At 36.6% G+C, this 16,633-nt stretch overlaps 1 protein-coding gene across 1 annotated transcript in view; it reads right to left on the bottom strand.

Annotated features, from left to right (window-relative positions):
* Nucleotides 1-7,676, bottom strand: part of LOC145675638 (ras GTPase-activating-like protein IQGAP1) — a 143,594-nt gene extending 135,918 nt beyond the window's left edge. Inside the window, exons 1-2 of the mRNA XM_081746191.1 lie at nt 7,453-7,676; nt 1,705-1,804 (exon numbers count right to left, since the gene is read on the bottom strand). Coding sequence (XP_081602317.1) covers nt 1,705-1,804; nt 7,453-7,507 — 155 coding nt within the window. The 5' untranslated portion in view covers nt 7,508-7,676. The remainder of the gene's footprint in view (nt 1-1,704; nt 1,805-7,452) is intronic.
* Nucleotides 7,677-16,633: the final 8,957 nt, after the last annotated feature.

The raw sequence follows: 16,633 nt of genomic DNA, 5'->3' as shown, positions 1-16,633 counted from the left end.
AAAGTAATTATAACAACAATAAAATTATCATTTCAACCCAAGTTTAAAAGTATATCTTTGGAGGTGGATGTTTTAAAATTTTTCTTTTATCCAAAAAAGCTCAGTGGGTATTCTGGAATGAGGAAGATATCAACAACTCTGAATGATAAGCAGATAAAAGTATTTTAGCCACAACAAGTTTTCGAAGCTGGAGTTTACAAAGGTATCTAGTAATATTATATCATATTGATTCTCTGCCTGTTTCACAAAGAATCAATATATTAAGGCAATTCACTAGGCTCCTCTTAAGTACTTTTGAAAAATACTACAAAGATAAGAGTAATAAATCTAGTTGTATACAAAATTCTTATTTCACAAAATCAGTATTGTAGACACTTCCAGTTGTTGATTAGATTGGAGTTCAGCGTTCTTTCAGCACCGAGGCTATATGAGACATGGACCCACAGCTTAACGTGGGATTAAAATCATATGAACTCCCATTGGCAATCAAACCCGGGTATCCCGCATCGAATACGCGCACACTAGGCTTATGGCCACGAGGGAGTTAGACATGTTCTCATTGTCAAGTAACACATCTTTAAAATCAATTATGATTAGGCGGCAAGATACTCCCAACAATGAAGAGCATCTAGAAAGAATTTACTAAATAGCACTCTCTAAAACACAAAATTATAGTACGTGAAATCCTATAGTAAGGTGTATGTTTGAATAGAACTACATAATAAAATCATAACTCTAACAACTTACCAGAGAAAAAATATCGCTGTCGCTTAATTTGAGTTCCCTAATGTTTCTTCGTCATTTCTATACATGCATAATGGTAAAACACACAGGAACCATTAATCGTCCACAAGGTAGTATCGATTAAAGTTTATCGCCCCTTTGTGGCCCCATGTAGCGCAGTCACTAGCGCTCTGGCCTTTGGTGCGAGTGGTCTCGGGTTCAATTCTCGGTGAAGATACTCGGTCGAAATGTGTAAAAACTTTTTTAGGCCAGCAGTACTGAGTAAGATTTCCTTTATTCACACCAGGCAAATGTCAGGATAGTACTTAACATAATGGCCGCTTACTTTCTTCCTCCCCACTTTCCCGGTAGGGTGATTGCGAAAGGACGCCATCCCTTATATGTGACGGCCTAACATGACCATAGATGCCGAAAGCCCAGAAATCTAATTATTAATCCTTTAAATTGAAGTTTCAACACTGAAGTTATGGTAATGTGAAGATGATTTATCATGCGTACATTTTGTATATTAACATGAGAAAAATATCTGATAGTGTTAAGTGAACTGTAAGTACTGTACACTATAATCAACTAAGTTATTAATTTTCTTTGCTAGTTATATACTTCATTAAATTATCAGCAATGAAATACTGTAACTGATCGGTCGTAAAGGATATAAACCAACCACAATAGCATTGGTAACTCAGTATTAGAAAATTATTGCGATGGAAATTCAGTATTAGTAGGTCACGTCTTGAAAATTCTATGACTGAAATTGTAGCACTGTGACAGTGTCATGGATACTTCTTAAAGTTACTGAGTTCTTAACAGGAATCACTTAGCTTTTCTACTATTACATCTTTATTATACTTTTATGGAATTATTCGAATTCATAATATGAAATCTTCGCAAACCGAGTTGGCAAATATATTTTTTATTTGTTCATAAAATTCATATTTAGCACCTTAAGAAAACACTTACTTTTTGGTTTCTTCTAAATGACACAGGTATTCATAGGCAATATTCTTCTGTCGGATTTCATCCATTTCCACGGCCGACATTCTGCACTCTCCATCCATGTCTAAAAAATAACAGAAAAGGTAGTTTTATTTTCTGAAAGGAAAAATAGGCATAGACGTTTAGTTCTAAACACTTTCCAGTTTTCCCATTTTATACAAAGTAAAGTAAATTGCGCATATATGAAGGAATGTATTTAATTAGGTGTGAATCGACAGTAACTGATCCGTTATTTTATCCTTCAATTCTAATATAGTTGTATAATTTTGGAAAGGAATACAGCAAAATATGTAGATTCACTATATATTAATGTCACACATTTCTCTTTATCTTCTGCTTCTTATATTGTACAATATTACAATGACATTTCATTCAGAAATTTCCTCGAATGGCGATATATTATAATAAATTGTTTGTTGGTTGGTTGAGAATTGAGTCCCTTTCAGCAGCAAGGTGATATGAGAAGTGGATCTACAGCTTAACGTGGGATTCGAACCATATGAACTCCCACCGGGAATCGAACCTGGGTCTGTCGCAACAAAAGCACGTATGCTAACCATATACCCACGGAGTTCGATCAAATATTCATAATTTATCTATTATACGCTATGCCTTTAGATCCATACCTGTCAGGTTAATTTCAGTAATTTATCTATGCAGCGTGATGTTTTCAATATAGTTAACTGGATGATCGTATTTGAAATATAACCCTTGCCAATATCTTTCACTCAAAGGGAATTAGTTATATATTTGACTTGGCGCCAAAAATTAACTGCATCTGAAGTAAATGAGAGTGAGCTTCGGTGCAGATTAAGAGAAGGGACCATTTTTATTAAACTTTAAAGATAAAACCTGATAACTCTGAAAGAAAGAGTAACGTTAAAGGAATACATTTACGGAGGCCAAAAACATGCACGTCATCAGTGAACACAAACAATGTGGTTCCTTACTACGCAGACCACCAAGATGAGGTTGGTACATGCTTTTCACATTTCTTTTAGGCGTATACACACCGTCGCTTTACGCCTGCTCCCTTTGGACTCAATCCCCCCTCCCCCTAACCATACAGACAGGGTCATCGGTTTCGCCTGATCCAGAACCAGAATAGAAAAATTTTGCTTGTAGTAATCACCTAGCATAGGCTAGTACTGGTTTTCTTCACAAATAAGCTTACAGCCATATTATAAATCTGTACACACTCAATAAGCTAAAAACACTACAAGACATTAAGAGGTAATCAGTGAAATAACTGTACCTTTTAAACATGTATTTCTGAATGTGTTTCTTCAATTTTACCTGTTCCATGAGGGTATCTGCATGCATCAACAAAAGGGTAGACAGCATGAGGATACTGTTTGCACGAGTTTCACTGTGGAAACAATCTGAATTTCACTCTTAATCTAGATGTGAAGTTCTATCATTCGACACAACACGCTTGTATGTGTATATAAATATTAGCCAATGAAAAAAAAAAAAAAATGAAATCGTTAAGTTTTACGTCTCACAATTATGCCAGCTAGGCTAAAGACGGTGATGATGAGAAATAAATGGAAATGGTGGAATGAAGGAAGTGAGAGGAAACGGGAGAACCCCGAGAAAACCCATGCACACAAAGTTTGTCACTACTTGGTCCGAGCTGGGATCGAACAAGGAACCCCATGCACCAGAAGTGAACGCTCTACCGCTGAGCCACCGCGGCATGACTCAATGAAGATTAAGCTTCCTTGAAGCTTCTTAGTTATGCCTCGTGAGGTGAGGTGATTTTAGTTTAGCGTCCCGTTCAGCAGCGAGGCTATATGAGACGTGGACCTACTGATTAACGTGGAATCCGAACCACATGAGCTCCCGCCGGGAATAGTTATGCCTCGTGTTTGGGGTTGAAATCGGTGAGGAATAAAAGAAAGGTAAATTCAACAAATATTTAGGTATAGTTTATCCATCGTACGTAATATGATGTAGGACTACCCACAGTAATTGATTGATTTGAAATTAACAGTAGAGAGGCAATCAAGAACTACTACTAGAGTTTGTATTTGAGGCATGAACCTCCCCACTTGGAGGCACTCTTCAACGGTAACTTTCGTAATAATTACCAAACTTGAATGAAACGCAATTTTTTCTTCGAGGGTTACCAGAAAACATTCTTATCTTTCCGCGTTCCAAATCGACAAATATCAGAGTGTCCACGCAAATTTGGCTCAAAAAATTCTTCCCATGACCAAAGTTCCAGATTTCCCTGACCATTGAATAATTTAAAAATAAAAAAAAAAAATAAAAATGGAAAGAAACTCCAGTCTCCACCTTTCCCATAGCTGCACTTGTGCTCTCTCCACTTGTTTCTTTCTTTTTAAAACGTTCTTTAATCGAAAAGAATACAAATTTGTAAACATGTGCATTAGGCCGATATTACACTTGAGCCATTACATGTGAAATCAACCAAATTTTCAGGGAAAAAAAAAAACTCGTCGTCTCAGAATTTTGATGAATCTTGGTGTACATGTAGGCCCCTATGAGAGATGATTATGCACTGAGTTTTAGCCCTGTACCCCCTGTATTTTCACAGTACAGGGTGGTAAAAAAGTTGACAAATTTGATGCTTTTTGCAGAACCTTGTTAGCTTCAATTCGTCATATCTCCCGTAAATATTTGGATCAGTGATATATTAGAAAGTGCCCATTTGATTTTCTTGAAATTGGGTACCAAGGTAGCCCCATATGTTCGGCGTAAGTGTGCCAAATGCCAATTTGGGCCAAGAATAGGCCTGGACTCTACAATGATTTTTGTGTGGACATGTCGGGAGAGGCATCTGGGTGCCAATGTGGCAACTTGCCAACTTGACATTACTGGTGAAGTAAAGTGTAACTGACCTAGCAGTAAACTTTTTCTGATGCAATCTGTGGTTCAGCAATTGTGTGGGGATCTTTGGAACATTCCATTATCAATCGTAGTACAATGCATTGACCTAAATATGTAAATATTCTGGAAGGTTCGTTCCCTTATAAAAGCAAAGGACATTGACACTGCATGCCAGTACAAGTCTCTGTAAGTGTCTATATAGTGTTCAAGCACAGTTAGTGAAATCACAGTGACTATACAGCTATTTCCGAGTGTCAGTAGCGGATAGTCCCGTGATCCAGGTGTAGCATTACCTGTAACTGTGTGCATTTAAAAGCTGCATTGCTGCATAGGTGATTCGGACAGTACCTTCCTTTGTATATTCAGATATACCAGATGTGGTCTCAATGCCTGCTTGTGACATCTTATCTCTTATTGATTTCATAACTGCAACTGGCCATACATACAAGCTCAGCAACAGAGATGGAAGAAGCCAGTCCACTGCTTCAACACAGACACCACAGACAATTGATCACTTCCAGCAGGTCAGTAATAGCTAAATATTTATTACACCTTACTTCACCAGTATTGACAAATTGGCAAGTTTCAACATTGGCACCCCAGGTATCTCTCCCGACATGGTCACACGAAAATCATTGTAGACTCCACGTCCATTCTTGGCCCAAGTGACATTTGGCAAACTTATCCCGGACATATGGGGCTAAATTGGTACCCATTTCAAAGAAATCAAATGCGCACTTTCTGAGATATCACTGATCCAAATTTTTCCCGGAAAATGATACTGGATTTTCAAATAAATGTTCCTGACTTACCCTGTAGCCTATTCTTTTCTCATCAAAATTGTATATATTTTTCTCTCTAGCTCAATATTTATGGGAGATATGGTTAATCGAAGCTAACAAGATTCTACACACACACACACACACACACAAAAAAAAAAAAAAAAAAAAATCAAATTTGTCCATTTTTTACCACACTGTACTCTGAAACTATAGGGGGTACAGAGCTACAGTTTGGTGCATGGTCCACACTTATAGAGGCCTACATGTACACGAAGTTTCATCGAAATCTGACGTTTTGGGCTTAGTTGATTTCACAGGGAATGACCCACTTACTATTTCATAAATTCAATACTCGAACAATGGACCTAAATAGATATTTCCCTGACCAATCCGCCATTTCCCTGACACATTTTTACTTCCCTGACTTTCCAGAATGTGGACATCCTGAATATGTAAATGAATTCGTTCTTTCCCCCTTGCGCTCAATCGTAGCCAGATGGTTACCAGAGATTCAACCCCTGGTGGTAGTTCAAGTGGGTCCAACCCCATGTTAACTGTCGATGCACATCTCATATTGCCTCGGTACTGAAACGGAACAATGAACTCCAACAACTTCACACCTCTCTTGAGGAATAAATCTTAGAATGCGTTTTTAGGAAGGCTTAAGCATTATTCCTACTGCTTGGTACTCAACGAGTCGTATACCCAATGTCGCTGACGCACCTGCTCCCTTCAGACACACCTCACACGGGCCCATCATCTATGCCCTGTACTGACTTGGTTTGATAGTACTCGTTGTCTTTTCGCCCACTTAGCACAGGTTTGTTTGTTCTTTGCACTGCAGTTCTTATGGCAAATATCTGGACACTGTATTTACAGGCAAATTGTGAAAGAATTGTAATTTTTCAACAATTACTTCCAGTGGAACCCTTTATTTAACTTTTTCTATATTAAATCCGATATTGTCATGTTGCCCAGTACAAATCTTCTGGAAGACAAGAAGAAGGAAATTAATGAAAGAATTACAATTTTTCAACAGTATTGGTTTACTTTTGGCACATCACATTTTGAAAGATCTACAGGTAAAATTCAATACTGTGCATGAAAAGACATATTTATAAAGAACAAATTTTTGCAAGCAATAGAATGAAAAACAAACTAGTACAGTTGTACTTTAGGCTTACAAGTGGGGGTTACCAAGGTATAAAAACATTACAAGTGCTTTATGACGGATAAAATAAGTGAATGCATATGAAAGATGGCTCTATTAGATACTATTTTCCACTGGCGGTGTATTACTACACACTGTACAGAAGCTGCATTTTATGTTTACAAGTGAAGCGCCACTAGTATAAACCATGCCAAGTGCTGTTGAAACAGGTATCATTTCCAAAACTCACTGCTTTTCAGTACTCTCGATTACGTGTATACCCACCGTCGCTTACGTACCTGTTCCTTTCGGATGCACCTTCGCGCTACCGCACCACCCACCCACTTCGCTCCGTCCTGAATTGGTAAGTTAGCATTCGTGCTTTCTAATGGCCACCTAGCACAGGTAGGTTTGTACGCCACACAACCGGACGCCGTATGTATACACAAATCGTAACAGAATTATAACTTTTCAACAATTACCTCTAATGGTCTCCTTGACTTTTATCTATGCCAAGTGAAATATATGTTGCCCAGCGCAAATAATTTAGAAGAGAATAAGAAGGAAATCAGTGAAAGAATCATAATTTACCAAGAGTTATTTCAAGTAGAGTGACAAAGGTAAAACAGCAGGTTTTCAAAAATTATTTCGAGTGGTGTGTTGAACTTGACTTGTACGGAATTTTGATCACTGTTAGAATAGTAATCGCTCAAGAGAGTTAATACAATACACTCATTCACTTCCTACGGTGTAATCACATAAACATTGCGCGGAAATAGAAGAGATTTTCTTGTTTTATTTTCTGCAATTAAAGCGTGAAAACTCGAATTACAGAAGCATTTTTCTTAATACTTCAAAGAACTGATTTAATGTTCATTATCACGTGTAGAAGTGAATTTCAAAATGTTATAGTATATTGCTTACCTATGGATTTGCCTGATGGAATCGATGAATTGTTATGCACTTGCTTCTGCGCCATTATATGATTTTCTGTAGTCACTGAACTGAAAACACTGTAGATCACTCTTTAACCCATGAGCCGCTTATTTAATATTCTAACCATCATCTGTTATATTATTCAATATTCATTGATACACCTCCCTCGCTTTTTGAATTTTCTGGGACCTGTTGCAGGAAGTGTTACCATCCTACAATATGAAAAATATATAAAGAATTGAAATAATTATTTCTCTCATTCCTCGCTTACATTAATGTTTTTCACAAAATACATAGTTTTATACTACAGATATGGGTTCCAATAGAAGACAATAAAATTTTGTTTTATAAAATACTATATTGAATGATTTAAATTCTTCACAATTTATTTTCTACTTTTTTAAAAAATTCTGTAATAATGCTCACATTAGTAACACTAGTTCCCTTGCAAACACACTCACAGTGTTGGCAGATACTAGTTTTAAAATCCTTTATTAAAAGCAAATACACGTTGAGGGTTTGAGGGTCATTCTATAGCAATCTTTGCAAAATTCTGCGTACAACAACGGAATGCAAAAAGTTATTATAACTGGTATATAGATTATCGTAAACTAAATCACAAGTTTTGCGTTGGGGAATTAACGAAACCATTAAGGAGTGTGCCTGTTTATCTCTCGATTAATCGCTCAAAAGCAGTTGAAATATATGATTTAAAGGTTCAAATGGAATAGGAAGAACATGTATCACCGTTGCCACACTTGGTACAATTGTACCAAATTCAGCCCTTTTATGGGGCGTTTACACTTAGTCGATTTGCGTTCGATTCAGTTGAATTGGCGTCACTTTCAACTTAATCGACCGTGTAAACGGGACTTCAACTTAATCGCTTGTTGATCGAAGGCGACTAATCGACTGGCAATTGAATTAAAAGACGTTCTATTTTCTGTGGTTGAAATAATTGAACACATCCATCAATCTGATTCGGCCTAGTTGCTTCGATTTAGTGTCAAATGCAGCGAGTCGATTTAGTCGTGCGACTAAATCGACTAAGTGCAAACGCCCCTTTAGTCATTCATAGGCCTGTTGGTACCACGCTGCCATTTTCAGCCCTTTTTGTGGAAAAGTTGGTACTATTCTACCCAATTCAGCACCATTTAACAAATACTTGTCACATTTTCAAAAGTGTCAGTAAGTCTTTCCCTACATCTCTTTCTTTTGACGTCTTTCAGGGAAGGTTCTAGAACCCTGTACGACGGACCGCGGACAACCGTTCCCATCCGTCATGCATGGACTGGTTTTGCATTTTTTTTTTTTCAAATATCAGCTTACTTACCTTATATTCTTCTTACATTCTATTATTCTCCTTCAGTCGTGAAATGAGCAAGAATAAGGAACAATAATTTATATTTTATTATTTTATTATAACGTGCTATTTACACACAAACTCAATGATTGATTTGTTTCTAGTTTTATATTTTATCATACGCTGAGAAAAAAAATGTAGGTGGCGTACTTCAAAAGCTAGATTACATGCGTAATTCCTGTAGTTTTAGACTTAACGCACATCAGACGTGTAACTGAAAACGTATGTTTTATAATACTTTCCGTATAAGTGTTCCATCTATACGTACTTTCCATACGAAACAATAGGCGGTCAAGATCTCACATACAAGTGGACGTATATATTATATCGCTGAGGAATGTAACGTACGGTAAGTATATCCATGTGATATACGGAAAATTGTTAGATATCAGGCATCGTGCAACGGCATGATGTAACATCTAAGGGCAGTGCGTATGTAGCATATGGATAACGTATGCTCCATACTGATTTATGTAGTAAGCGAGAGGATTCCGTATATTTTTTTACAATATAACGCTGTCCGGAGAATGGACTTTTCTCAGTGTATATGGCCGTAATACTTATTTGGTTTGTTGGTCACTTTGAAATAAAGGCGCGTTTGATTTCCTTACAATACATACCGAAAATGATAACTGTTTTCCCTTTTAACCGGTTAACTGAAAAGCTCGAGTATATTCGAGATTTTAATTTTACAAATACTTTAAAACCTCGAGAATATTCGGGCATCATACGGCATTATTACAATTGATCACTATTGAACGGTACAAAGTTTACAAGCTCGAGTATATTCGAGGCTTTATTGAAAGCACATTTTAGGCTTACGTAAATCATTGTTGCCTTCAGTAAAAATAATCACACTGTTGCCATTCGTTTTGTTCCTAAAATGTTAGAATATGTTACATGTTACAATTTAGCAATAAAAAAAATAGGTAAAAATTGAAACGCTCCTTTGGAAATAATTGGTACGTTAACCGGTTAATTTGCGTCCTCTGTTAAACTTCCTACGTGTGATAAAAGTTTCATCTACTTCCATGGTTGTTCGGGTTACATCTATTTGGATGTTTTTAAAAAGAGTACTTTCTTGGTTTGCAATCTTGGAAGAGGGGGGGGGGAAGTGTTCTAGAACTTCACCTCTTTTAGTTTCGTGTTATAGAGCCATGTGTTATACTGGTATAAAATAATGAATGCAGTCCTTTTTGTTTCAATTTGGTATTATTTTTCAGCCCACTCCAGAGATAGGACTGTGGCAGCACATCTTCTGCAGTAGCAGAAGGTTCAATATTAGGACCAGTTCTTTTCTTCATATTTATTAATAATTAAAGTCTAGTGCTACCGTAAATAAAACAACTCTTTTCGCTAACGATAACGGAAATGAATTTTAAAATTAAGGATATAAGAAGTAATTTAACACCGTAGCTACCAATACAACAAACTGAAAGTAAATACAGACAAAACGATAGCAGTAAGCTTTCATCATGTAACATGCATATTCTGAGTGCATGTTACACGCAAGTTCTGTTATCCTCTTTTGGAGTTAAATTCACACTCATTTAGGGCTTCCAGGTTTTCAGATTAAAGGACCGGGAAAACTTACGAAAATTTACAGTTTAGTTATAGTTTAGCTTTTGCTTTTTGCTGAAAGATCAGAGTTAATTCAAGAATAAGTCAACACATATACTAAAAGGGAATGGTAGAGTAAATGTTTTCTATTAGTTGAGTATCAATGACTAACAAAAGCAGGATTTTTTAAAATATCACGAATAATATTAATTCATATTTTGTTGAAAAACCAGCAATTTTGAAATTTTGAACAAATTTGGGAATACCGGTACAGCTTATGGAAATCTGGGACTATTCAGGCTAAATCCGGACATCTGGGAGCCTTCGACACTCGTCTTTACTGGTAAGCGCTATTCAATTCTCGAAATAATATTGGTACAGAGGCATTAGATCCGCTTCAATAAAACATCTTCACATAGAAAACTAGATTTAAAGAGAATTATTCTGTAAACAAAACATTGAAATATCTTTCTCATTTGTTCTACAAAATATATTGGAGAAAAGTAATTGTCCGTTGTGAAAAAGGATACTATTCATAATTCATTAGTTGTTCCTCCCAAACTTTCAACCCGCTATACCAGAGATGAAAATGAGCACTCGCCCGGAGCGAGTGGTTCATCGGTGCGGGCGAGTATTTGATATCATACCGAAGGTAAGTAAATCATTTCTATTGTGGGATGTGGGCTAGTAGATTTTCTCTTGGGTGAGTAAAATTGTGTTGCTTATTTGCATTCCTGCGCTATACATTATAGGTTAAAACAGTGTTTAATAAAAAAGTTCTGATTGGTTACATTTACGCATTTTTTTTTAAAAAAAGAGAGTAATTAAATTAAAACAATACAGGTTTAAGATGTAATTAAATCGTTAGTTAAAAAATCAGGAAATTGCCTGCACGCTAGCAACAACGACTATGTGGCTTCTGATAGATAGCTGCACATGTTGGAAACACAACGAGAAGGAGGATTGTTCGCCAATCACAGCAGTATTCTTTCACGCTGTTTCTAGGGTACGAAGGTCGCTGACCGCGCTGTTGCCGGTAGTTAAGACGACTTGTTAAACGTCTTAAGTTTGTCGTCAGAGTTTCTGTCTCTGTTGCGGTGCCTCTGGCAACAGCGCCTCCAATACTACACGTGCTCTACCCAACTGTCAGAAGACACCTTTCCTTGCACACATTATAGTGTACCCCCCCCCAAAAAAAAAAAAACGAAAAATGTTCGTAAAAGTGTAAGTGTTCGTAAAATCTTGATGAACACACATTTGTGGCTTATAACGTTTCACTCGTGTATATTATTCGTATCATATTCAGATATAAATTCCCCAATCATTACTCAAATAGATTATACTACGAAAGCAACTATTGTTTATTTATAAGTTTATGAATGTTTCGTAGTTTATTATTGTTATGCAATTGCAATCAAAAAAATCTAAATATTGTTTCGTTTAAATAATGTTTGCTGTTGATAAAATACATTGAAATGACGGTTTTTTTTTTTTTTTTTTTTTTTTTTGCGAGAGAGTCATACAAACCTTACGAGAAGCATTTATTGAAATCAGAAGTATCTTTGGTATCTATTTATGTATAAATGGGTCAGAGCCAAAGTGGACTCAAATAATTCGAATCTTTATTATTTTTTCTTACTGATATGCAAATTAAGTCGTTGTACTTCTTTAACTTGGACTAATAAAAGTCGTAGTGAACTAACTTGGACTAAATTAGTTCTTCTGTACTCTGCAGTATTTTGAAATTGTCCGTATGTAATTCTGTATAATGGTTTCACTTGTTTCAACTGTTTATCTTTTCGTCCTTCTGAAATGACTTTTGACAATTATATTAACAAGTATGTAAAGACCAATACAACGTATTTTTATCAGGAGTCCTTCATGAGTGAATCGGCAGACTCATCGTATTTGTGGCCAATTAGTCCCAGTTTCGAGTTCAAATAGAGGACAATTTCTCTCGGATGTAGACTGAGAAGTGGTTTGGATTCCGCTTTAAGCTTATATGACCCCTTCCAGTATAACCCGGTGTTGCATAATAACACCAAGGCGAAACAAACTTATTTTTGTCGATATGCGATACAAATACACAGAGTAAATTGTTTAAACAAAAAAAAAAAAAAAAAAAAACTGGTTTAAACAAAAAAAGAGTTTAAATATAAAAAAAAAACTGTTTTGTTTTTCAATAAAAACCATGGCTTTTGCCAACCCTGATATTTTGATTTCTGTGCATACACCATCCATTAACTATCAGCTGGAATCACAAATGTCGCATTCGTGAAACTCCAATGCACTATGATCTCGCTAATTCATTTGATTTGATGCTACATTTACTCTTTCTAATATCACCGATCAGCTGCATTGCACTCAGGGGCTGATCTAGAAGATAAAAACTCGGTGGGCCAGCCAGAAGCCAAACTATATCATAAGTTTACTGTGTAAATTTTCAAAAATATATAGAATAATTTAAATTATCTTTGTCACGTAAAAAACTGGGGGATAGTCCCCCGACCCCGGGCTAGATCCGTCACTGATTACACTTATTCATACCTCCTTTCTTTACTCCTTAACCTTCTTTTTATCTTTCTTATCATAATACAAAAGGATATTTTCTCAAATAATACAGAACCATATCACATACGAGGTGTGTTTTTTTAAAAGTAAATACCATTTTGAAATAATAAAAAACGTATACTTTTCGTAACGATGTTATTGTTACATGAAAGCCTGTATCTTAATCTACTTTTCTACATAGTTTCCACCAATATTAAGGAAATTATTGTATCGTATACAACAAGTTTTTGAGTACCATCCTCATAGAAGTCTGCCGCCTGATTTGACAATCACTGCAAAACGGCCATTTTGATCTTATCATCGTCATCGTGGCGCTGACCACCCAGATGCTTCTTCAAATATAGGAACATGTAGTTGTCACTGGGCGCTAGATCGGGACTGTATGGAGGGTGATCAATTTGTTCCCAGCCAAAAGATGCTATGAAATTTTGGGTTTGAGTTGCTGTGCGTGGATGGGTATTGTCATGAAGCAAAACGATTTCCTTACTCAGCATCCTACACCTTTTGTTTTGGATTGCACTGAGCTGTTTTTGTAAGGTCTCACACTACGTCGTAGAATTTATTGTCAGCACGAGGCAAAATAATAATAATAATAATAATAATAATAATAATAATAATAATAATAATAATAATAATAATAATAATAATAATAATAATAATAAAAACGAAAGCAACACCCCCTTCCTGTCCCAAAACACAGTACATACGATTTTTCGGTCTAGAATTGTTTGCTTGAACTTCACTTTCTTGGGTGATGTTTAATGCTACCATTCTATAGATTGTTGCTCGATTCCTGTGTAACGTAAGCCACTCATGTTTCATCGCCTTTGACAGTTTTGTTTAAAAAATTTAATCATTGGATTGGGAAAGGATTGCGAGAAAATTGTATTGCGATTGCTACTGATGTTGCTAGAGTCATGCTTGAAAAATGTTCTGGAGTTGTCTCAAAACTGAAACAGAAATGCCCTGCTTTTATGGCACTACCACTTCCCGGTCCAATTTATCCAAATTAACCAACTCATTAGGGCTAATGCGAGCTATTAACTTTTCCGCACTTGTTTCAATTTAGATCAGCACGAGTAAATTCGCACTTTGTTTCGTCGACCTTCATTCATGAATTATTGCGAGATATTTCGTGTACAACTTAGACACGTTTGAGAAGAAAATCAACCAGAAGTGACCTATTTAATAAAACGAAATAACTCGGGTTAAACCTGGAAGTGGTTAAACCATTGAGTTGAACTATCAATGTCTTACGCTGTCAACAATGTCCGGGGTGCTGGTCACTTCAAAGCTTTCATGGACAAATTGTATAATTTATACAGTCAGTTCTCTAAGTATTATCGCGCTATGAAAGTAGCGTGCCACGATCTCGGTGCAGAGTTTCTGAAAGTAGGACGAGTTGTTGGGATGCGATGGGTAGCAAGTATATTCAGGACCGTAAAGGTTATGTAGACATCATTCCGAGCACTCCAATTCACTAACTCATTACAGGATAGCACAATAGATCCAAACATGAAAGCAACATTTCGAGATTTGAAGAAAAGACTTGCGAGTCCAGAATTTCTTCTGGATTTAGGATTAATGTATGACGTTTAGCAAGAGTTAGCTATGCTGTCAAAAGATTTACAATCACAAGAGATAAAACTGCCAAGAGCTGATCATCTAGTGAAACGAACCATACGGGTGATCGAAATTTTCAAAGATGAGCCAGGTGAATATATGCACTTAGCCTTGCAGGCTGTAAAGGATGGTACACACAACAAGGATGTAATTCTGGAACACAACAAGAAGATAATTGCACTAAATGTTCAATTCATCCAAAGCGTGGCAGACAGAATGAGATCCAGACTGTGTTCTGACGCCAACTCAGGCAATAACCAATTGAAGACTTTGGGGCAAAAACCCGTTAAGTCCAAAAAGTGAAAGTGTAAAAGAGGTAGCTTCACAAGGCTTTCTCGTCGTCCGATTTTCTTCAAACTTAGCACATATATACTGGACCGAAAGTAAATCGACACGTATTTTTTTTATTTCGGAAAACAGGTTAAGAGGGGCAAAGGGCCCCTTTTCAAAAAAGGACCCCTTGACTAAAAGGGCCACATTAAAGAAACGAAACTCTCCCAATGCAAAGATGACTTCAAGGTAGGAAATACGGGTTCTGTCGCTTTTGCGAGAAAAGAGTTTCAGGGGGCAATGGCTTCCAAGGACCCCTCACAATCCTTACGGAAATTAGATTTCGGTAGAATTACTTGAAATCGTGATATGTTGTAGATATTGTGTACCTGAGAAAAAGTCTCAATGATCACAACAAAAAATCACTGACCATTTGGCCACTACAGGGCCACTTTTTTTAAAACAGCCGAAGATAATGATATTCTGGATTTCAGTAAAAAATGACTGAAACTGTGATATGTTGTAGATATTGTGATCCTGAGAAAAAGTCTCAATTTGTACAACCATCCATCACTGACCGTTTGGCCACTGCAGAGCTTTCTTTTTTTTTTAACAAAAAAAAAAAAAAAAGAGAGAGAGAGAGAGAGAGCAGAAGGTAATGATATTCTGTATTTCGGTAGAATTGCTTGAAACTGCGATATATTGTAGACATTGTGATCTTGAGAAAACGTCTTAATGGGCAAAACCACCAATTACTGACTGTTTGGCCAGTACGTGGCCACTTTTTTGAAAGCAGCCGAGCCGAAGATAGTGATGTACTGGATTTCGGTCAAAATGACAGAAACCGTGATATGTTGTAGATATTGTCATCCTGAGAAAATGTCTTAATGAACACAGCCACAAGTTACTAATCGTTTGGTCAAAACAGGGTTACTTTCTTGAAAACAGCCAAGTTTAACAATGTTCTGGATTTCTGTAAGAATGAGTGAATTTGTGATATGTTGTAGATCTTCTTATCGTGAGAGAAAGTCTTAATCGACACAACCATCAATTGTTGACCGTATGGCCACTACAGGTCCATATTTTCGGAAACAGCCGGGTATAACGATATTTTTGATTATAGTGTAAATGAATGAAACTACGTTACTGATGTCATGATTCTGAGAAAAATTGTTTAGTGCTTTCTAGGGTTTTCCTTTGTCCCTCAAGATGAACATCGGAATGTAGTCTATGCTTAAATGATGTTAGACGCTACTCTTCCCATCCCTTTTCCAGGTTGTTGGGTAGGACTTTTCGTGACTTCATGCAATTCCATCAAAATTCCAGAATATCCTTACCTTCTGCTGTTTTAAGAAATGTGGTCCCATAGTTGCCAAATGGTCAGTGATTGGTGGTTGTGTTCCATTAAGACGTTTTCTCAGGATCACAATATCTACAATATATATATCACGGTTTCAACCAATTCCATCGAAATCCAGAAATACCTTATGCTGTCGTCAAAAACATGGTCCATAAGTGGTCAAACGGTCAGTGATGGATGGTTGTGCCCATTGAAACTTTTTCTCAGGATCCAATATTAACAACATATTATGGCTTCAAGCAATTCCACCGAAATTCAGAATACCGTTACCTTCTCTGTTTTCAAAAATATGGCCCTGTAGTGGCGAAACGGTCAGTGAGTAGTAGTTGTGTCTATCGAGACTTTTTCTCAGGATCATAATATCCACAACATATCACAGTTTCAGTCATTTTCATCAAAATCCAGAATATCACTATCTTCGG

The sequence above is a fragment of the Thermobia domestica genome, chromosome 2 (assembly GCF_964235325.1).
Source record: "Thermobia domestica chromosome 2, izTheDome1.hap1.1, whole genome shotgun sequence".
Classification (NCBI taxonomy): Eukaryota; Metazoa; Arthropoda; class Insecta; order Zygentoma; family Lepismatidae; genus Thermobia; species Thermobia domestica.
This window is presented reverse-complemented; position numbering and strand designations above follow the sequence as displayed.